A 23,748-nucleotide genomic window follows, 5' to 3' on the forward strand; every position below is an offset into this window, starting at 1 on the left:
CTACATGACACTGATGTAAATTGCCATGTCATACCTGTGTCTCTTAGCGTTAGAGAATAAATTAAGGATGGAATAATCCTATCTTGTCAGTACTCTGCTAATGTATAGTTAAGATAATTGTCATGATAAAAAGGTTATGCATATGTCATACTCCTTTGTGTTCAATAATTAAATCATTGCATTCTTTTCTTTTGCTAGGTCCCAGAATATCTTCACCACGTTAACAAACGTTTAGAAGAAGAAGGAGACCGAGTAATAACATATTTAGACCATAGCACACAGTGAGTACAATTTTTCTTCCATTTTCAGTATAGGCCAAACCTGCTTGCTATCCATTCATAAAGTAATGTGATTATCCTTCGTTCAAAAGAAGGCAGGATTATTTCAATAGTATCTAAAAGGGTAATAATATTGAGCTTACCTATAACAAACTTTGTTTTACGAAGACTATGTATCTTGATTAAAATTAAAATACACAATAAAAAGAAAAAATGGGAGAGAAACTCATCTGGAAAGATCTAGCAATATGAGTTTCAGGTTTTTGAAATCTTTGGGTTATTATATAATGTATCATTTGGACTTTCAAAATAGTAGTTCGGTTAACCATTCATGCTCTCATCATGACATTTAGCTCAAACTGCCTGAGGGAAGGGAATGTGCTTTTTGCCTAATGCAACTGTTAGGTATCATCACCCATGAGCTCTATTTAAAATGGCAGTCCACTTTAATAAAAGTGTTCTAGGCTATATTTGGCATTTGATCGTGTTACAATGCTGACTTTATTAAAGTATATCTGTTATTTCTCATTACTTGAAATTATCTACTGCAATCTATGCTCTAGTGTATGTATAATGCAAACTAAAATATTTTTTAGACAGCTGCTATATATTATAAAATTGTAATGGGGGCCCTGAACCTGCAAATACTTACTTACTTGCTGGTTGATTAATTTTTACTCCACAGTTAGTCTTATCAAAGTCAATGGAACTACTCACATGTATGAATTTAAGAATTTAAGCTTTAAAGTGCAGCTCAAATAAAGAGTAGCCTGGAATTCTAACAAGGCCAATCTGTGCAGAGACTTATTGTGGGTCCTGGCTTCGGTCTCAGCTCAGGATGAAAGTCTGGGCCCACTGGGGGCCAGAGAGCTCTGTGAAGACAAAACGAGAAAGCCTTGCATAAATCATCACTGATTTCCTTTGATCCTTTTAAGAAGCAGCATTTACAGGATCTGAAGTGAACCTCATACCTTTAGTGATCCTCATACCTCAGAGTTTACCACCTTTCTAGATGTGTGAAGGGGGCAGCAAGAACATTAAAAAAAAATTAATGTATTAGATTTGTACTTGGAATAGATATGAGCCTTCAGGGACAAAAATAACATCAGAAATAATGGAGGACAAGATAGGTGAAGTGCTGATAGAGTACTCTCTTAATATCCTGGGACCAGCATGACTATAACAACGCTGCATATCAAGAATAATGTCAGGTTAATTTAAACCCTTAAGTTAGGTTTTGTAAAAAACATATTTTCTAAAATTTAAGACCAATACAGTTGTTCTCTGATTTGTTGGCTTACAATCTATTAGTGTAAAGCCAGGATTTGGGTGTTTTGTTTTGCTTTAGGGTGCTTTTTTGTTGAAAAATTGCTGAATATTGCTCTGCAGTATTTTCAACCTAAGCATTGCAGCACTTTACTAGTACATAAAAGACAGAAAAGGAAACTGACCAGTCTTAGTCAAATGCAGTAAGTAAGTAATCTGCATTATAGGTGGAAAGTAGAGATGAGCCTACATTGCAAACTTCAGAACCAAGTTTAATATCTTCTCCCAGAGTTTGGTGGTTTGATATGGGGTTCTAATTCAGTTCACAAGTGTGCTTCTTTAACCATGAAACCTTAGTTCAGAATTTGGGTTTGAATTTTGAACCACACTAATCTGGGTTGTTCAGTTTTGAGGTTCCAGTTTAGAACCATCTCTTTTTCTATAAAAAGTAGTTGTAAATAAGAATCTTTAAAACTGTTCTAATTTTTAATATCTAATTTTAAGGTGTTACAAATAATAGCAAGAGCTTGTTTTTTAAAATAACATTTTAATTAGAATCTCCATTTCTTAATTGCATATATTTTTGCAGTATTTTATCTTGTTTATCCCTGTTAGAATTTTTTTGTATATGTAAAATACAGACTGCAAAATTAGAATAAACTGAAAATTTTCAATGTTTTGTCATGTAATAGTGGGAGTTATTCACAAAGCATCCTGATAAGAGAGTAATCGCCCTCAACTGTGCAGTATTTCTTATGTGCTTTTTCTTGCCTTACACAGGAAACTACTAATTGCTTGTGTGGAGAAGCAACTACTAGGAGAACACTTAACAGCTATTTTACAAAAAGGTATATCTTTCTTAGTTCTTGTAACCTGCACTGAAGGGCAGATTCTCATACTCTGCAATTATGGTAGATTGTACAACTATTACGTTAGTAAAGAATGTGGGCCATAGCAGCGACTTCCATGCATACTGAAAGTCAACGCCGAATAAAGTTATGTCAGCCACCAGTGCAAGAAGATTGTGTGTGTGAGAATATAAGAAGATTCTGATTAGTTTTGTAAAATTGTTTAAAGGTGGTTAAACCCTTCACCCCTACTTAGAGTGCCACTAGTCATTTCCAAAATAAAAAGTGCTAATGGCACAGGATTATATAAACTTCCAAAACAAGCACTTAAATTACTGCAGTAATTCTGTATAAATTACAGAGCACAGGTGGAATTAACTTTGTTTGATTGTCACTATATAATTTAAAGGATCTTTGTACAGTCAAATACAGCCGAATCCCAGTGAGGAAACCTGTTAAGCCAGTACAATATATATTCTCTATTTGCATCCTTTGGTGCATCTCTGGAAATCTCAGATTTGTCCTACAGTCTTCTTCAGAAGTACTTGTTAAGTGATCAGTGCCTCTGATATCCATGTGTTTTTTTTAAAAATTAACAGGAACAATCATGTCAGTCTTCTTCTTTCACTGGATTTTTAGGCTTGATTGATGTTTCCTGATCTAGTATACGTTTTGATCTAAAATATCTTCTCTGTTCTTAGCTCTGGGTGATCTTTAGGTTCTGGGTCTTCTGGCAACTTAGCCTCACCCCTCTTTGTTTCCTTCATGTTTCAATAAATGTTCCTCCCCTTTTCCCCCACTTATTCTTCCTTTGTTTTCCATAAAATACTTGGGATACTTTTCTCAGAACTTCTGACATTGACTTCTTTTAGTTCTCTGCCTAATCAGATGAAAAATTATCTGCTTTGGTCTACTTTACCAGTCTGCCCCTTTCGCTAACTGTCTCACATGTCAGTAACTTACCCTCAGAACCCATGAGTATTGCTGACTAGAGGTGAGTGAATAATTGATTTTTATTTTTTTTTTTTGGTTTGAGGATGAATCAAAATATTCAGGGGGAAAAAATTCAGTTTGGTTTGAAGCAAAACTATTTTTTTCTTTTTTTTTCTTTGCTGAAACAAAAAAAGAAAAATATTTGATTTTGGGTCAAACAAAATTATATGTTCAATCCAAAACACTTTTCACCCGGTATTTTATTTCAGGTGTTTTTCACCCATATTTTTGTGTGTTTTTTTTTAAATACAAAATTTCCAAATGAAATGCTATTTTGAAATGAAAAGTCAAAATATTTAATTTCAAAATAGGAAAAACAAACTGTTTTTTGACATTTTTCCATTCTGTGGACCAAAATTCAACCTGAATTCATAAATAGTTTCAGTAACCCCAAAAAAATCAATGTATAGCCCAGCTCTGTTACTTGCTGTCAAGCTATCTGTAACTGACTAGCTGTCATCCTCTTCCAGAATTTACTTCTTACTGTATCTATCTTGCTCTCTGTCAGAGGGCTTCTAGCACCAGACTTCTATTATTTTTTTTTAAAGCCCTAAACTGTTTTCTAACCTCCATCAGTGTGTGAGTCTATCAAGGTGGTTTGTATAATTGACCTTTCTCATTTGCTGTGCAACAACCAAACCATTATAATGTTTATATGCTGAATTAGACATCTTACTACTTCTCTTCCTCTTTCTTTGTCCCTATTTTAATGATATAAATATACTTGTTCAATCTTCGGCCTTCGCTGAAGTGCTTCATTTTATTTTAACTGTTTTATTCCATCTTAAACTTATTTTGAAATACAGGGGTTTAGATAGTTAGTTCTCTTGTTGATATAGGAATTGATGTCATTTGTCAAAGTGTTACTTTAAAAGGTTTTCACAGTGACTTTTTTATGTAGCAGACATCTGAGTAAGAAATGGTATGCAGTCGTGTTTTAATTCTGAACTCTTTCCTAGTTTATAATATATATTAATTGTCCCCATCTATGTGGAGATATGTGCAATTTTCAGAATAGAATTGGTTTTTATATTTACATTTTGAGATTGTGATATTTGTAGATTTAAATTAGTTCAGCTTTCACATTCTGTATCTGCACTTAGACTTACCCAAATTTAAATTTTTTAACACCCATTGACTTACATGACTTTTTGCATTCATTTGATCTAGCAGCACATTATAATCTCCTTAACATCCAAGCGTGCAAATAGAAGAAGACACTATCTTTTGTAGGTTTTGTTCCTTAGGAGAAGGCATGTGGTGTAGTCAGCCTGATACAGGAAAATAAAAGCTTAAAAATGCTTAAGAAACTTTTCTTGTATTAGTACAGCTGCCACTGACCAGATGTTGGGTTTTTGTCTTGTGAGCGTAATAAGACATTCCAAGGCTATAGCAGTACTTTCAAGAAGTTGGGTGCCGCCTTCCTGTTAGAGTAATTTCACATATATTTTCCTTGCCTATCAAATGTGTGATATAACACAAGTTGTCTGATATGGTCCAAGCACATGAGATGGAAAGAAAAAGGGAAGTATTACTATATTGGCTTGAGGGAGCAGGGGAGGTTGTCACCATATTTGACTTTCCTTTTAACTGACAAATATTGAAAAAGAGAGCACTATGAGATGAAATCGGTTGTTCATGTGCTGAACAAAACTAATAGATGGGTGTGAGACTTCCCTGTACTGTTTAGTTGCTGCTATCTCTGACTTAGGAGGAGGCTACCCTCTGATGCGGTGGAGTATAATTTTCTTCATTGCCCGCTACTCACCAAAGAAAACCTACCATATATTTTCAAGACATTGTAATCTATCTATTTTAGGTGTTTTTATGGTTTATATTGCTGCAATAACTAAAGACTAAGCAAGCTAGTTTTATTTGCATTTTCTTATCCAGCATCATCCTTGAATTGCTTCTCGTTTATTTATAAAAGTAGAATAAGTTCCTGGCCTTTGTAAAAGTAGACTAAGTTACAGCACAAAATGACAGTGCTAGTAAGAATTGGATGATTCAGGTTTTCAGGAATTGATCTGAACATGAGATAATTCAGCAGTATTTGGAATCAATTCCAATTTGGAGTCATTACCAGACATCCAATTAAATTTCAAAATTCATAAATAGAAGTGTATGTGTAATATGTTAGAACATGACACAAAACCTGAGTGTAACATCAGCTTAATTGGTGAAATGAATTCTGTTCTAATTTGGGAGGGGATGCATTAGTAAAGGCAAAAGTTGAGCCTTGAAAGAATTTGTGGTAATTTGTGTAGATACTTGTCAGGGTTCCTTCCCCACTCTGGGGTACAGATGTGGGGACCTGCATGAAAGACCTCCTAAGTTTATTTTTACCAGCTTAGGTTAAAAACTTTCCCAAGGCACAAATTCTGCCTTGTCCTTGAATAGTATGCTGCCGCCACCAAGTGATTTAGACAAAGAGCCAAGGAAAGGACCACTTGGAGTCCTATTCACCCAAAATATTCCCCCAAGCCCTACATCCCCTTTCCTGGGGAAGGCTTGAGAATAATATCCTCACCAATTGGTACAGGTGAACCCAAACCCTTGGATCTTAAGAACAATGAAAAATCAATTAGGTTCTTAAAAGAAGAATTTTATTTAAAGAAAAGGTAAAAGCATCACCTCTGTAAAATCAGGATGGTAAATACTTTACAGGGTTATCAGATTCAAAACACAGGATTCCCCTCTAGGCAAAACCTTAAAGTTACATAAAACTGGGATAAACCTCCCTCTAGCAAAGGGAAAATTCACAAGTTGAAAACAAAAGATAATCTAACGCGCCTTGCCTTATTTACTTACTCGTTTTGTAATATCAGAGACTTGTACAGGATGGTTTATAGGAGAAGGAGTTTTTTGACCTGATGCGTCTCTGCTTTCCCCAGAGAACACACCAACAAAGCCTTTCCCACCCCCCCAAGATTTGAAAGTATCTTTTTGTCCCCATTGGTTCCTTTGGTCAGGTGCCAACCAGGTTATTTGAGCTTCTTAACCCTTACAGGTAAGGAGGAATTTTAGGCTACCGTTATGGTTATGACAATACTATTTTAACAGAGTTTATGCTAATACTTAACACAGGAAACATAATCACCACAGCACCCCGAAAAGAAACTCTCACAGGATATATATTTTTACTGCTCTAGAGGTGGGGCAGTTTTTTTAGTTTACTTACTGATCTTCTGTTTAGTTGTGTTAGATCTCCCGATGAAAAGTGCTGTATAAAAGCTAGGTATTATTATTATTACTTTACAGCAAGCTCTCAGTAGGCAGCAGCTGGTAGGAAAATGTAAATACTTTAATTCAAATCAGTTGTTTCTTTCAAAAATATTTTACCACAAACTGCTTAAGCCTGTATAAATACAGACCTAGATCCATAAAGGGGACTTAGGCTCAGCTTTGGAATGCCTGACTTGAGGCTGTTGGTTCCCCCAAGTGGCAGGGCACGTAAAGTTAGGTACCTAGGCTCCCTATACAGTGCACGGGGAGAATTAGTTACCTAAGGATGGAGTTCCCAAAAGCCAGGATTCTTATCAAGGAGCCACCGCAGCTAGTCAAGAACAGAGCGGTAGCTTAAGCCCCAATCCAGAGAGACTTAGGCATCTCTCTCTACTTGGAATTCACAGACATGTACCCTCTCCTGGAGTTAGAGCTGATCTTTCTTGCAAAAAAAGAGGTGGTAGGGTGCCCTCTTTAGGCCCTATAATGTACTGATTAGAGCACTCACCTAGGATGTGAGAGACCTGGGTTCAAACCCACACTCTGCCTGATTTGGAATAGGGATTTGAACCCAGGTCTCCCATATCCCAGGGGAATACCCTAACCATTGGGCTTTGGAGGATTCTGTGGTGGGCTCAGCCCAGTCTTTCCTGTTGAAGCTGTTCCACTTCGTATAAAATAATTAAATGTTTTTCGAGGAGTGTCCCTGCGCATGTAATGGGAGATTTGTAGTAGCAGTGCCTGGTTGGGTCGCATATGCGTTGTCCCCATCTTGCGCCATCTTAGGTAGTAACATAGTGCCATACGACCAACACCCCCTCAGTCTCTTCTCTACCACCCTCAGTTTCAGACAAGGCCTCTGTACTTTAGCTTCTTTAGTCTAACTTAGATTTCTAGTTGTTTAGTTAATAGTTAGTTATTAGCTCATTTAATACTTCCCTTTCACAGTTTATTTTTTCTTTCTATAAAAAACTAACTTTCTTCTCTTATATTAGGAAATTAAATTTCAGTTGTTAGATACCCCTTAGAATAGCATTGTTACCCTCCCTTATGGGAGAAAACCCTTCTCTGAGGGTTATGCCCAGCTCCCCAGGTTTTAAACGCTTCCTTACGTGCAGACTCTCTCTGTACTGGTCCCTGATGGGCATTCACAGTGTGTTCGCTGCCTTGGCGATACACACATCTTGCAGGAGTGCTCACGTTGCCACAACTTGAAAGCTCAGGCTAGGAGGGTGAGAAACCTGCATTTGAAGCGCCTCATGATAGAGAATTCTCTGCACCCGGCTTCTGAGCCCAGATCAAAGATCATCTCATCTACCCCCTCCCTCCTTCCCCCCCCGTCCCCCCCCGGGGCGGACACTGGTCTTCTGACAGAGGTTCCCCATCACCCACTCAGGCAAAAAAGTACTCCGCCAGGAAGACGACTAAAAAGTGGGCTCCGAACTCTCCTCCTCAGCCAAGAAGTGTTATTCTCCAACTCGACAGACCCCATCAGTACCAACTGCACCAGGACCTTCCACCTCCAAGGGACATAAGAACAGCCACACTGGGTCAGACCAAAGGTCCATCTAGCCCCCCAGTATCCTGTCTTTCGACAGTGACCAGTGAAGGAGTAAATAACACTTCCTTATTTACTTTCTCCACACCAGTCATGATTTTATAGACCTCTATCACATGCCCCTTTAGTCATCTCTTTTCCAAGCTGAAAAGTCCCAGTCTTATTAATTGCTCCTCATATAAAAGCCGTTCTATATCCCTAATCATTTTTGTTACCCTTTTTCTGAACCTTTTCCAATTCCAATATATCTTTTTTGAGATGGGGCGACCACATCTGCACACAGTATTCAAGGTGTGGGCATATCATAGATTTATATAGAGGCAATATGATATTTTCTGTCTTATTATCTATCCCTTTCTTAATGATTTCCAACATTCTGTTCACTTTTTTGACTGCCATTGCACATTGATTGGATGTTTTCAGAGAACTATCTACAATGACTCAAAGATCTCTTTCTTGAGTGGACACAGCTAATTTAGACTCCATCATTTTATATGTATAGTTGGGATTATGTTTTCCAATGTGCATTACTTTGCATTTATCAGCATTGAATTTCATCTGCCATTCTGTTGCCCAGTCACCCAGTTTTGTGAGATCCTTTTGTAGCTCTTCGCAATCTGCTTGGGACTTAACTATCTTGAGTAGTTTTGTATCATCTGCAAATTTTCCCATCTGTTTACCGGATAATTTATGAATATGTTGACTAGGACTGGTCCCAGTATAGACCCCTGGGGGACACTACTATTTATCTCTCTCCATTCTGAAAACTGACCATTTATTCCTCCCCTTTGTTTCCTATCTTTTAACCAATTCCCAATCCATGAGAGGACCTTCCCTCTTGTCCCATGAGAGCTTACTTTGCTTAAGAGCCTTTGGTGAGGGACCTTGTCAAAGGCTTTCTGAAAATCTAAGTACACTATATCCACTGGCTCCCCCTTGTCCACATGCTTGTTGACCCTCTCAAAGAATTCTAGTAGATTGGTGAGGCATGATTTCACTTTTCAAAAACCATGTTGACCCTTCCCCCCAAAATTATGTTCATCTATGTGTCTGACAATGTTGTTCTTTACTGTAGTTTCAACCAGTTTGCCTGGTATTCAAGTCAGGCCTGTAATTGCCGGGATCGCCTCTGGAACCCTTTTTAAAAATTGGCATCATATTAGCTACCCTCCAGTCATTTGGTACAGAAGCTGATTTAAATGATAGGTTACAAACAACAAAAAAACTTCAAAAATAGACTCCAACGAGAGACTGCTGAATTGGAATTAATTTGCAAACTGGACACCACTACATTAGGCTTGAATAAAGACTGGGAGTGGATGTGTCATTACACAAAGTAAAACTATTTCCCCATGTTTATTCTCCCCCCTTCCTCCTCCCATTCCTCACATGTTCTTGTAAACTGCTGGAAATGGCCCATGTTGATTATCACTACAAAAGGTTTTTTTTTTTTTTTCTCTCTCTCTCTCTCTCTCCTGCTGGTAATAGCTCACCTTACCATATACACTGTAACGAGAGTTACCAGGTAACACGCATTGTTTCATGTTCTCTGTGTATATAAAATCTCCCTACTGTATTTTCCACTGCATGCATCCAGTGAAGTGAGCTGTAGCTCACGAAAGCTTATGCTCAAATAAATTTGTTAGTCTCTAAGGTGCCACAAGTCGTCCTGTTCTTTTTGCAAACTACAGTTAGTAGTTCTGCAGTTTCACATTTGAGTTCCTTCAGAACTCTCGGGTGAATGCCATCTGATCCTGGTGACTTACTGTTGTTTAGTTTATCAATTTCTTCCAAAACCTCCTCTAATGACACCTCAATCTGGGACAGTTCCTCAGATTTTTCACCTAAAAAGAATGGCTCAGTTTGGGAATCTCCCTCACATCCTCAGCTGTTAAGACTGATGCAAAGAATTCATTTAGTTTCTCCACAATGGCCTTATCGTCCTTATGTGCTCTAGCATCTCAATTGTCCAGTGGCCCCACTGGTTGTTTAGCTTCCTGCTTCTGATGTACTTAAAAAAATGTTTGCTATTACTTTTTGAGTCTTTGGCTAACTTTTCTTCAAATTCTTTTTTGGCCTTCCTAATTATATTTTTACACTTCACTTGCCAGAATTTATGCTCTTTTCTATTTTCCATTTAACTTCCACTTTTTAAAGGATCCTTTTTGTCTCACTGCTTTTTTTACTTTGTTTAGTCACAGTGGCACTTTTTGGGTTCTCTTACTATGCTGTTTAATTTGGGGTATACATTTAAGTTGAGCCTCTACTATGGTGTCTTTAAAAAGTTTCCATGCATCTTGCAGGTATTTCACTTTTGGCACTGTACCCTTTAATTTCTGTTTAACTAACCTCCTCATTTTTGTGTAGTTCTCCTTTCTGAAATTAAATGCTACAGTGTTGGACTGCTGTGTGTTTTCCCTGCCACAGGGATGTTAAATTTAATTATATTATGGTCACTGTTACCACGTGATCCAGCTATTCACCTCTTGGACCAGATCCTATCCCGCAAGGTAGCGGGACCATCTGGTACCGTGGGTACCGCACGAGCAAAAGACCTTAAGCTGGCTAGCTCGGACAAGGCAGCAAAGAGAAACCATAACCCCTGCCTCGATACCATCGGAGCCGATAAGGCATATGGCGCTGAGTAGCTTGGCACAACTACAAGCTGTGGCGCTACCTTCTGCCTTTACAACGCACAGTGCACCATACTCAGCACTGACAACCACAGCACATACATCCGTACTGTCGATAACACCTTCTTCTTTCCCGATGCTCTTGGTACCGCAACAGTTCCTCCACTACAAGGATCTTCTGGTCTCCTCAGGCGCCAGAATCTTCTTGGTACCGACCTCAGTCCAGCACACCCAGTACCGAGCTAACTCACCACACCGCCCAGCTCAGATCCTCCCCTGTTGAGCGATGAGGATGAAGGGGAAATCTACTCCTCCCATCACTCCTTCCCTGTTTATGTATCTACTAGACCAGGTCCACTGCAACAGTGGGATTATCGCCCAGGACCTGAAACTCAGCGCTGGTACAGACACTCAGAAGCTGGTACAGGCCATTTCCACCACAGTGGCCTTAATGGGACCCAGGCGCAGTGTACCGCCCACTATACTACAAGCCTCCCAATTCACCTAGAGTGAGGCCAAGGCATTCTCCTTCATCCTTTGTACCGGGACTCTCTGAAGCCCCAGGAGAGGCAGTTGAAGAACTAGAGGATACTTCAGACCAGGAAGCTGCACCAACAGTCATCATCTCATCCCCCTCTCCGGATGAAGCCATCATATCCCCATCCCCCACCACAAGGGATGATTTCAAACAGTTCCAGGAACTCTCTAAGAGGATGGCAGATTCCCTGGACATACCATTAGAAGTAGTGGCTAAATCCCAGCATATGTTTCTGGACATCCTGCAGACTTCAACTTCTTCCAAAATTGCCCTACCAATTAATGGCGCTGTCATGGACCAGGCCAAAATCATCTGGCAGACGCCAGCAATGGTCCCACCCACCTGCAAAAGGACGGATACAAATATTATGGTTCTTCTAAGGGAATGCGATTTTTGTTTTTGCATCCCACACCTCACTCCCTTGTGGTGAAGGCCATGAATGAAAGGGGCAGACAGCATCATTCCAGTACTACCCCATACAATAGAGACAGGAAGAAACTAGATCGTTTTGGCAGTAAGGCCTACTCGTTGGTGACCCTACAATTTAGGATTGCCAACTACGAGGCGCTAATGACCAAATATAATTATACAAAGTATTCAAAATTATTCAAGTTTGTTTATTTTCTGAGGAAGCGATGATCACTACTTCCCCCTGGCTCAGAGTGAGGCTCAACTTCAATGAAAAGGTGGAGAAGAAAATGTTACAAATGGCAAATCAGAGACAGCAGCTGAAAATATTTGACGAGGCAATCCTGAAAGCGAACATTTCCAAGGAAGACTGGAGTCTCACAGACAACTGTGACTAGGACAATAAAAACTTTGCTGATGAGCTGAAGCAATGTGTGAAATTAGGCGAGAAAGAGAGACTGAAAAGAGCAAAGGGAAGAATCTTGGAGGAAATGAGGAACATGCTAGAGAAGCGGAGGAACATGAAGTGAAATGATAGTGACAAACTCGAGTATTCCCTCCTCTGCAAGCTGATAAGACTAAAGGACTTTACATACCGAAATGAAAGGCTCTTAAATATGGCTGAAGATTGCAGAAGCCTAGAAAAATGCAAACGGAAACTGACGCTGGCTGTACGGGTCGACGACGATGCTGAAGAACAAGGATCGCAAAGCAGTAATTGACAGAATAGGGATGGAAATGGTCTGAAAAGATTTCTACACCAAACTGTTCACGTCTCAAATAAATGTCCCACTGCTAGTAATTCAACAGACCAATGAGTATGCTGATGAGGACCGGGGGTACAAAGTTCGACATGCAGCTTACCAAATGAAGGACAGAAAAGCTCCAGGAAAAGTCAGATTGATAACCGAAATAAGAGCTGGAGACCAAGGTCTCTGGGAAACCCTTGCTCAGAAGTTTAGTCATTATTTGGAAATGCAGAAGATACCACCTAGCTGGAAGGAATCCAACACCATTTTTCTGTACAAGAAGGGCGATTGTGAAGATCTAAAGAACTATTGTCAAATATGACTGAAGTCACATGTCGACAAGCCAATCACCAAAATAATAACAAACCTACTCTGAGTCTGGATGCGCAGCAGCTGAGAGATCAGGCAGGTTTTTGAAGGAATTTCAGCACAGTGGACCCATCTTCACTATAAACCAGCTATTGGAGCACTCAAGGGAATACTTCGTCGACTATAAAAAAGCATTCAGCGGCGTAGAGATCAGTGCTGTGATGAAAGCTCTTGCAGAGCAGGGCATCAACACAAACTACATCAAACTACTAAAGGAAGCAAACTCTGACTGCACTGAAGACATAACTGTTCGACACTGCCTTTTGCATCCCAGTCAAAACAGATGTGAAGCAAGGAGACGTGTGATGGGTTGGACACCCCTTTCATGGTGCCACCTGATGTGCTGGGGTCCCACTGGTTCCGCCTTTTTCATTAGCCAGGGTTTCCTCACCCGGTCCTAGCTGTGCCAGGCCCTCAAGCCTTCTCTAGCACACACAGAGGTAAGGCCACACTCAGCTGCAGACACAGACTGAAATCAGCTCTGTGTGGGAAGATTCAGCTCGGAGATTTACTCAGCAGTCACGTGCACATCTCCTTTGGAGTGTAAACCCAAATTAATATTGTTTTGGCTGTATAGCGAGATTTGCACAGAGCAAGCTCATAAAAATTCATCCTCTCCCTCAATGTGGAGAGAGAGATGCACAGCTTTTTGCCTCGCTCTCCCGGGTATGAATTGTACAAACTGGGATTTGTAATAAACAAAAAAGAAATTTATTAACTACAAAAGGTAAATTTTAAGTAATTAAAGGAATAGTAAACAGAACAAAGCCGATTACTGAACAAATAAAACAAAACACACAAACTAAACTTAATACACTCAAACAGGTTACAAAATGTAATTTCTCACCCTAAATGTTGTTTTAGGCAGGTTACAGAGTTTCTGTAGCTTAGAGTTCCAGTTATTTATCTTTACAGATTGGACCTCTGCCTCAGTCTGGACTCAGCCCCTGCCTTTCCCTTCAGGTCTTTTTAGCAATCTTCCTTCTTGGGGAGGCAATGGAGAAGAGTTTTGATTCCCGCATTATGTAAATTCTATTTAAGGCTGGGAAGTAAGGCAATCTTTTATTTCCCAATCTGACACCCCCCCCACCTCCGGCTCCCTCTTAATGGTAAAACACTGAAAGCCCAAGTTGGGGGGGGGGGGGTCTAGTAGCAAGTGACACCATCACCTGACCCTGTAGTGTCAAAGCAGCAATGCTGAGAGCTTCTCAGGAAGGCGGGAGATTAGTATCTTTCAAGTCTTACTGTTCTTCCTAATGTTTACCTACTGTCTGGTGGATGTTCTCCCAAATAGACACACACTTGTAATTGTTACATAGTCAATATTCCTAACTTCAGATACAGAAATGATACATGTATACAAATTGGATAATCACATTCAGTAAATCATAAACTTTCCAGTGATACCTTACATGTCCCATCTTGCATAAAACATACCTTAGTTATGCCATATTCATATCACAACAATATTTCTATGAAGAATATCATAGAATCATAGAAGGTTAGGGTTGGAAGGGACCTCGGGAGTCTCATCTAGTCCAACCCCCTGCTCAAAGCAGGACAAATCCCCAATTTTTGGCCTAGATCCTTAAATGGTCCCCTCAAGGATTGAACTCAAAACCCTGGGTCTAGCAGGCCAAGGCTCAAACCACTGAGCTATCCCTCCCCCCTATGGGGTGTAATGTAATATGGGGTGTAATGTCACACACAGTTTCACCAAAACTCTTCACATCCTGCCTCAAAATGGTAAGATGGTGGATGAACTGGAAGGGTGGAATCAGTGTCAACAGAGAGCAGTTAAACCACCTCAGATTTGTGGATGATATTGTGTTGATTGCCAAAAACACTATCAAACTACAGAAAATGCTACGAGAAGTCAACACAAAAAGCAGCCAAGTTGAACTGAAAATGAACCGCTCTAAAACAAAATTTATGCAGTCTGATGCCTTGCCAAAAGCTCAAATAATAGTCAAGGGAGAACAAATAGAAGAAGTTGAGTAATACATCTGTTTGGGGTCAAGAAATTAACATGCGCCACGATCAGGAAGCCGAACTCTCACAAAGAAAGAAAGCTGATTTGGCGTTCATTCAGTTCTGTCAAGGATGTCCTCCAAGGAAATATCAATAAGGCAACACACGCCAACCTCTTCAACTCAACAATACTGCCGGCAGTGTTGTACGGCAGTAAAACATGGGCTCTGACAAAGATAGAGGAGCAACAACTGGCTGTCACAGAGAGGGTGATGGAAAGAAGGATTCTGGGGATTTCAATCCACGACAGAGTCCTCAATGAAGTGATCAGACAGCAGAGTGGGGTGCAAGACGTTACTGTTGAAAGCAAGTGCGGTAAAATGAAATGGGCTGGGCATATAGCTAAGTTCACTGACAATCAGTGGACTGTAGCAGTCCCATGGGAACTGAAACCACCACTCGGCCGACCTCCAAAGAGGTGGGAAGATTTTATTGTGAAAAGGCATGGCTGCACATAGAGAAGAAAGACCAGGATAAAAGAAGAATGGAAGACGTGTCGTGATCAGTGCAATCTATATGAGGGCTGAAGGACCAATTCGTCAAGGTGATTTTGAACAGCCTTGCTACCCTGATAGTTATTTACAACTTTTTATTAATTCTAATCTCCACGACACTAACCAGTCCCCAGACATTGGCCAGGACTTGCCTCCAACTGTTAGGCCACATGTTTGCAACAATGTTTATCATCAAATATACCAGGCTGCACATGCGATGCCTGCAAGGCTGACGCCGAACTGTGTGTGTTCCACACAAACACAGTATAAACATTTGTCTCGTGATGCCAACCAAAGTAAAAAAAAAAAAAAAACACCTCTCTACATTGGTGGACACAACCCAACAATGTTTGCGCAGGAGTCCCCTTTGCACAGAACCTTCCAGCAATGATAATCACAACGGATGCTTCCCTGCTAGTTTGGGGGCACACCTGCGCAATCACAGGGTCCAAGGCCGCTGGTCCCCATTGGAATTCACTCTACACATAAACCTACTGGAACTACGGGCAGTTCACAGTGTATGCTCTCACTTCCTACCCATGATCAAGGACAGAGCCATAAAGATTCTCTCAGAAATATTGCTTGCATATTTTATATAAACCGACAAGAGGGGGCACGGTCATACTCCCTATGCACAGAAGCCATAGAAGTATGGAATTGGTGCATTAGCCACATCATCATTATCTCTGCCTCCTACCTACCAGGATGCCAAAACACCATTGTAGATGCACTAAGCAGAAAATTTTCCCAGAACCATGTGTAAGAAATGAATGCTGGAGTACTACAGAGCATGTTCAAACAATGGGGGTTCCCAACTATAGACCTTTTTGCGACAACCGAAAATGCCAAGTGCCTACACTACTACTCCAGAGCGAGATTGGGACCCTCTTCTCTGGGTGATGCTTTTCTCCTCAAATGGGATGCACCTCTATTGTACATCTTTTCTCTGACCCTTCTTCTATCCTGGGTCATACACGAGATCAGGACAGACAACTCCAGAGTTGTCTTCATAGCCCCCATGTGGCCCAGACAAATGTGGTTTCCTTACCTTCTAAAGATGGCTGTGTGCCCACCACGCACTTTTCCTTTTCTGCCACATCTCCTTTCTCAGGATGCAGTTCAGGTCCACTGCCCAAACCTGGCAAGACTTCACCTCAAGGTGTGGCTACTCCATGGCTCTGAGAAACCAAAGTGACCTGTTCAGATGAAAGAAAAGGAGGACTTGTGGCACCTTAGAGACTAACCAATTTATTTGAGCATAAGCTTTCATGAGCTACAGCTCACTTCATCGGATGCATTCAGTGCAATCACAGCATTTCACCACAAGGTGGATGAGTTCTCGATCTTCGCTCACCCGACCACCATGCATTTTTCTCAAGGGCCTTTGTAAACTTTTTTCTACTGAATGCATCCGATGATGTGAGCTGTAGTTCACGAAAGCTTATGCTTAAATAAATTTGTTAGTCTCTAAGGTGCCACAAGTCCTCCTCTTCTTTTTGCGGATACAGACTAACATGGCTGCTACTCTGAAACCTGTTCAGGTGAAGTAAGTTAAACAGTTATAGACCAACTACACGACATATATACCTGCACAAATGGAGGCAATTCAATACATGGGGCCAAAATAGACAAGTCATGGCAGTTTCCTCTTGTCTACCACTGGTACTGGACTGGGTATAGGAACTTAAGAAATCGGGTCTTTCCATGAGCTCAGTCAGAGTACACCTCGCAGCAATCACAGCATTTCACTACAAGGTGGATGAGTTCTTGATCTTCGCTCACCTGACCACCATGCATTTTCTCAAGGGCCTTTGTAAACTTTACCCCGAAATATGAGCCTCTACTCCCATCATAGGACCACAATCTGATATTACGAACCCTTGCTGGGACCCCCTTTGAACCACTAGCGACATGTTCACTTCTCTGCTTCTTGATGAAGGTGGCCTTCCTCGTCGCTGTCACATCTGCCAGAAAAGTGGGGAAGCAGGGGGCTCTCATGGCATACCCTGCCCCACACAACATTTTTCAAAAACAAATTTACTTTAAGACCACATCCCAAGTTCTTACTAAAAGTTGCATCCTCATTCAATCTGAATCAGCCCATTCATCTCCCATCGTTCTTTCCAAAACCCCAGGAGAATAAATGAGAAGCAGTGCTCCCCACTCTGAATGTCCAAAGGGTACTAGCTTTTTATATGGAAAGAACCAAGGCTTTCAGAAAATCACCAAAATTATTTCTTTCCGTCACAGAACAATATAAGGGAGACGCCATCTCTAAACAGAGACTGTCTATGTGGATCTCCAGCTGCACTGACTTTTGTCCTCAACAGCAGCTGCAACCCCCACAGGGGACCCGTACACATTTGACTAGAGCACCATCTGCCTCGATAGCCCTCTTCAACAATGTCCACATTATGGACATCTGCAAAGCAGCAACGTGGGCACCTGCCCATATATTCACACAACATTATGCCATAGAACAGCATTCATCATTAGATTGCTTTATTCGGACTTAATTTTATCATCTGCCATGACTACAACTCCGAAGGCCCTCCCTTCCACTGAGAGGCACTGCTCTACAGTCCCCTAAAGTGGAGTACCCATGGGGACACTCATTATGCCATAGAACAGCATTCATCATTAGACGCTTCGAAGAAGAAGAGGTTACTCACTCTTTTCAATAACTGAGGTTCTTCAAGATGGTTGTCCCTGTGGGTGCTCCACTACCCTCCCTCCTCCCTTCTACTTTGGAGTTTTTTCACACCAGAGACTCTGTGGTAGAGAGGGAACTGAGGAGGGTTGATCGCACGGTGCTATGTAACCACCTGAGGTGGCACTGCTATTACAAATCTCCGATTTTACAAGTGCAGGTGCGTGCAGTCACCTAAAGTGGAGCACCCACAGGGACAACCATCTTCAAGAACCTCAGTTAGTGCACAGGGTGAGTAACCTTCTCTTCACTGAAGCAGGGATTGGAACCTGAATTTCCCATATCCCAGGACAGTGCCCTCCCCACTAGGCTACAGAGCCAGTCTCTCTCTCTCTCACCTAATGAATATTTAATTATATGAAGTAGAACAGCTTCAACAGGAGAGATAGACCTTGTAGCCTAATCTATATGTTATGCATTAATTATATGGATTGCTTAAGAACTCCCAGTTATCACTTTGAGGGTTGACAGGTTCTTATCCAAAGATCAGGCCCAGTATTATTCAAATTAGTATATAGTTGGCAACCCCGATGTGTACAGTTGGAACACTCTCACTATAGGAACTTTTCTGTATTTTTACAAATGGTTTATTAATACATTTAGCACAGTCACAAACACTGCAGCTCAGTAAGGTAGATGAGACACTATAGAATGTACATCTGCACATCCATATACTCACACCATCCCTTGCAGAACAATCTGAAATGTTAGCCATCATCTTCCTCATCACGGTCACCTTCCCCCTCATCACCAGTGGCCAGCATTCTGGCACATCCCAAAGGCTACAGCTTTCTCCTACTACCCGTAGGCTGGGATGCAACTTTTGTAATATGTTACGCTGATGCCACTGTCTGATGCATATTTAGTAGGGGTTTCTCCCCTGTTCCTTTTTTGTATTTCCTTACCTTACTAATGTTGGATTGTCCCTCTCCTACATGTTAGTATATTAATGATCTCAACTTACTATCATATATGTCAATTCGTTGCCATGGGCCTCTTGTGGTTAGGTATCTGCAGATGTAGCTCATTTGCTGCTGCTGCTATGTACATCAATTTGTCTCTTTGACATTCTTGTGGTTGGACCCATGTTCCTGTGGTTGGACATTCCCCTTAAACACTATATTTTTAGCTTCCCTATATTTGGGGTTTTGCATTGGGCCTTTTATCTATGCCAAAGTTCATAAGCCTCAAGCCTTATTTATGCTAACTATGCTCACTGCTGTGTCTTACAGGATACAGGCCTGTGGGCAAAAGTTCTGGAACTACGGGTACTGGGAGGGCTGCCATACCCCCTGGCTTGAAGTGGTTTCCATTATATACAGGGTTTACAGTTTGGTTCAATAACTCTCAGCACCCCCACTATACAAATTGTTCCAGCACCCCTGCCTGTTAGGTTCCTTGCATTACTGCTGAATCGAATAAAGGCAGACTATAATGAAGGCAAGACAGTGATTTATAATAAATTCAAGCTAGCCCTATGGGCTACCATCCCCACCCACCCAATACTCCTTAGCTCAGTGATCAGGACACTCACCTGGGAAGTGGGTGACCATCATTCAAGTCCCTGCTCCAAATCAGACAAAGTGGGGTTTTGAATCCTGGTGTCCCACATCCTGGCTGAGTGCTTTACCCACTGGGCTACAGGGCATAAGGGGGGCACCAACACCTCTCCCTCTCTTCCCCTGCAGTGTTGGACCTCACAGGTGAGATAGGCAGGGGAATGCCTATATTATTAATCCTGCTGGGACTTAGGTGTGAGCTAGTTTTGGGCATCAGGACTTAGCTCTATTGATGTCCATCTGCAGAAATTTAGGCCCTATGGGGACTTTATCAGTGGAAACATAGGCACCTAGGGCATTTAGATGTGCGCAGAGTTAGGTGTCAACTGAATGGAGTGTTCTGAGAATCTAGATTTTGGACTTTGCTGCCTAAAGTGGCAGGTGCCTAAATCCCTTTCTGGATCTAGTCCATAGACACTTGTCAGTACTGAGCATAATTCTTCTTTACAAAAGAAACTGTAGCTGCCATAATGTTATAATTGTATTGATTATTTCATAGAGCCCCACATACCCTCTATTCTGTCTTTAACTGCATATATATCACTACATTAAAGTTGGTTTATTCTTATTTTAGGACTTGATAATCTGCTTGATGAAAACAGAATATCAGATCTCACCCAGACATACCAGCTCTTCAGCCGGGTAAAAGGTGGGCAGCAGATCCTGTTGCAAAACTGGAGTGAATACATCAAGGTATTTCAAACTTTATTGCATCTTACTGTCCTCATATTTATGCTGTTCACAGTGGAGTGACTGCTTGGCTTTTAAAAACAAGTAATGAGAAGCAATAAAACACTCAACTGATTCATGAAAATTATATTTTAAGCAGGTATGTGGGTTTTTTATTTGTTTTGTTACGGCACCCATTTTGTTCAGCAATATTCTGAAAGCTCATGTGATGAGAAACCACAGTGAATACACATTTCGATTTAAAATCATATTTAGGAACTGTTTACTTTACAGGACTGAACAGTGCAAACAGGTTTTTTAAAATCAGAACTGCATATGATTTGAGAAGATGTTGGGCAGGATAGTTGGCTACGTTTGGTTCAAAATAAATAGTTCTCATTTCCTCCTGGCACTCCAGTCACACTCCTTTGAAACTACTGGAACATCAGATCTCGGCTGATACTTCCAGCAGCACTGCAGATTTGTTATGCTATAAATAACTGCTGCTTGTTATAACAGTTAACCGGCTAAAGGTTTTTTTTTTAATTATTATTTTGAAAGTGAGAAGAATTCTCTCTCAAAAATCTATTCTGGTGGCACTTAGAGGTCTCATCTCCATTGTGCTAGACATTGTACAAACATACAACAGTTTACTCATCCTGAAGAACTTGCAGTCTAGCACACATGGAGATGCTTTCAAATTGTAACCTTAAGCGGGGGCTGACTGTATGATAAGAAAACATTGCAGTGAAACTCCTGGAATCATGTGTCTTACGTTGTGAGGTAGTATTACGGGAGGCACATCAGAAACATTATATGCTTGGTTTCCCAAATGCTAGTCATATCATTGGTTGTAACCACTCAACTACTGCTTCCGAGATAAAAGAGAGACTGATGGGCATTTGAGACTGTGTAGTCCAAGATATAGTGAGAGAAAATCCTATGTAAATAGGACCTGATGCCCCTGAAAAGTTGATACATCCCAGATTTTAGGACTAGACTCCCTTTTCTGGTCAAGTTTTAATTAACTTGTACATTTCCCAGTTTTGAGGACTTCTGGAGGTGGAGTTCAGGGAGCCACGAACACCAGGAGGAAACTGGTCAGAAGCGCTGGTGAATAGGTGGGGGAGGGGTCAGGTCACTGGGAAGGTTTGACAACTTTGGAGAGGGTGAGTCCTTGGGGTATGAGAGCATATAGGGCAAATTAAGGCACCTGGGATCAAATCCCTGCTCTGCCATAGACCCTCTCTGACCTTGGGCAAGTTACTTAGCCTCTCTGTGTCTCAGATCCCCATCTATAAAATGGGGATGGTACTTCTCTGCCACTTTGGGTGTTGTGCGGATAAGTACATTAAGGATTGTAAATTGCTCAGATACTATAGTAATGGGGGCCATATGAGTATGTAGACATTAGGAGCCAGGGGTTGGATTCAGGCAGGATCCAGGCAGTGCATCAAGTATCATATCTATGAATTATTGCTCTGGCTAGTTAAATGTTAAGAGGGAAGTCTGAATTGTCTTGCCTTTTTTGGTTTTTCAGCTGTTACAGTGGCTAAGATAGAAGCGAATGGAAAAATATGCTGCCTCTGTGCGGTTGTCCCAGTTTTTCACTATGGAAATCTGGTCACTCTCCTTGTAACAAATATCGGATACTAATATTCTTAAGCCATCTTAAATAGCAGGTCAATCAAACACTGTTGTGTAGACTGTCTGATTCAGTAGACAAATAGTGTTACAATTCCATTGGAGAGCTGGGCATAAGTAGAAACAAGATAAGATTAAAAGATGATAAAGCAAGAATTTTGTCTTTACAAGTCAATAGCTTCCCCTCCACAACCAAACCTTGTGATGGCTGTTTTTCCACTTTTGTAGCCCTTGTTGACATTAGAATCCTGGAGTGACCAGAAGCAGCTAAATCATATCCAGTTATTTCTGCAAATAAACAGTTCAGTGGGTTTAAAAAAAAGTCATGCAAAGTTTTTCATTATGCTGAACATTCTTACTACACTTTTCCACGTACTCTTTTATATAAATCATGTATTTAACTGTAAACTTGTGTGTGTACAACCATGTCTAATACTTAATTTTTGTTTAGCTTCTGTTTTAAATGTAAGTGATCTCTCAAACATTGCTGTTTGAAATCCATTAATGTGTGTTTGGATTTTTTTGGTTTTGTGTTTAAATTTCAATGCATCTCATCATTTTTGAACAGCTTTAAGATTTCAATTATTGTTAAGCACCTCTATGATAAATTTTTCCAATTGCTAAATTTCATAAGGGTGTATGTGTCTGTGGGGGGAGATAGGTAGCAATGAAGTATTTGATTATCAAAAGTGTTTGTTTTTACAGAACTTTGGGACAACTATAGTGGTTAATCCTGAAAAGGACAAGGATATGGTGCAAGAGCTACTAGATTTTAAGGATAAAGTGGACCATATCATAGAAGCGTGCTTTCAGAAAAATGAGAAATTTATAAACTTGATGAAGGAATCCTTTGAAACATTTATCAACAAGAGACCAAATAAGCCTGCAGAATTGATAGGTACAAAATACTTTTCTGTAAAATATTTTTAAAACCTCTAGAAAGCATAATAATATCAAGCATACTGAGTATGCTAGTATAATTGCAATGCAATGCATAGCCCACTGGAAGAATTGCTTTTGGGATACCAGGCAAAAATTAGTCTGGATATGTCATGGGATCCAGGTAAAAGTCTGGATGTGTTTGTCAGGTGTATGCTCAGTCACGTGAAGGAGCATGTTAATTCCTGCTATTGCTGCACCCCTATTTGCTTACACGGTGACTGATGAGGACAGTTGCTTAAAAACCCATATGGCTAACTTCCTAAAGCAGAGTAAGTTGCTAAGGGGGAAGAGTAGCTATTAGAAAAAGAAATTTAACTATTTCTTCAGAATAGAATAGTGGGTATGTCTTATGGATGAGGCTTATACTGGTGTTAAAACCTCAGTTTTCCATACAGTCTGACGGTCAATGCTAAGAAAAACATGCCTAAGAAGGAAGAAGTAGTGGGGTGTTTTGGTTGGCTGGTTGTTTTTCCCCTAAACTAAACTCAGGAGAACACCCCATTTTAATAACATTCAGTTAAAGGAAGACTGAATTGTAAAGAAGAAAATTGTTCAGGACCTCAGAAGTCAGGAAAGGAAAGCTTAATCATTTAGTGTACATTACACAAAGAATATTTAAAATGTTTCAGAATAAGTAATATGGGGACAGATCCACAGGTGGTGTAAATTATCATAGCTCGGAGTTTGAAGTCAGTGGAGCTACTACAATTTACATTAGCTGAGGATCTGCCTCTTAGTTTCTGTCCTTATCATATTCTTTTGCTTTTGGCTGCTAACTTGAAAAATGGCTTTCTAAAAAATACCCTTTTGTAGGAAAGGTGACTGAATACTATT

The 23,748-nt window shown here is 40.5% G+C and overlaps 1 protein-coding gene and 1 long non-coding RNA gene across 2 annotated transcripts in view; one reads left to right on the forward strand and one right to left on the reverse strand.

Moving 5' to 3' along the window:
- Window positions 1-23,748, forward strand: part of CUL4A (cullin 4A) — a 90,886-nt gene that overhangs the window by 37,055 nt on the left and 30,083 nt on the right. The window contains exons 8-11 of the mRNA XM_048855665.2: window positions 199-281; window positions 2,325-2,392; window positions 20,234-20,352; window positions 22,678-22,870. Of these exons, the coding sequence (XP_048711622.1) occupies window positions 199-281; window positions 2,325-2,392; window positions 20,234-20,352; window positions 22,678-22,870 (463 nt within the window). The remainder of the gene's footprint in view (window positions 1-198; window positions 282-2,324; window positions 2,393-20,233; window positions 20,353-22,677; window positions 22,871-23,748) is intronic.
- LOC125639226 (uncharacterized) overlaps window positions 1-23,748 on the reverse strand; it is a 59,013-nt gene that overhangs the window by 7,717 nt on the left and 27,548 nt on the right. Inside the window, exons 4-5 of the long non-coding RNA XR_012669102.1 lie at window positions 22,171-22,260; window positions 16,439-16,586 (exon numbers count right to left, since the gene is read on the reverse strand). This is a non-coding gene — a long non-coding RNA (uncharacterized LOC125639226). The remainder of the gene's footprint in view (window positions 1-16,438; window positions 16,587-22,170; window positions 22,261-23,748) is intronic.

This window comes from Caretta caretta, chromosome 1 (assembly GCF_965140235.1).
Source record: "Caretta caretta isolate rCarCar2 chromosome 1, rCarCar1.hap1, whole genome shotgun sequence".
Lineage (NCBI taxonomy): Eukaryota > Metazoa > Chordata > Testudines > Cheloniidae > Caretta > Caretta caretta.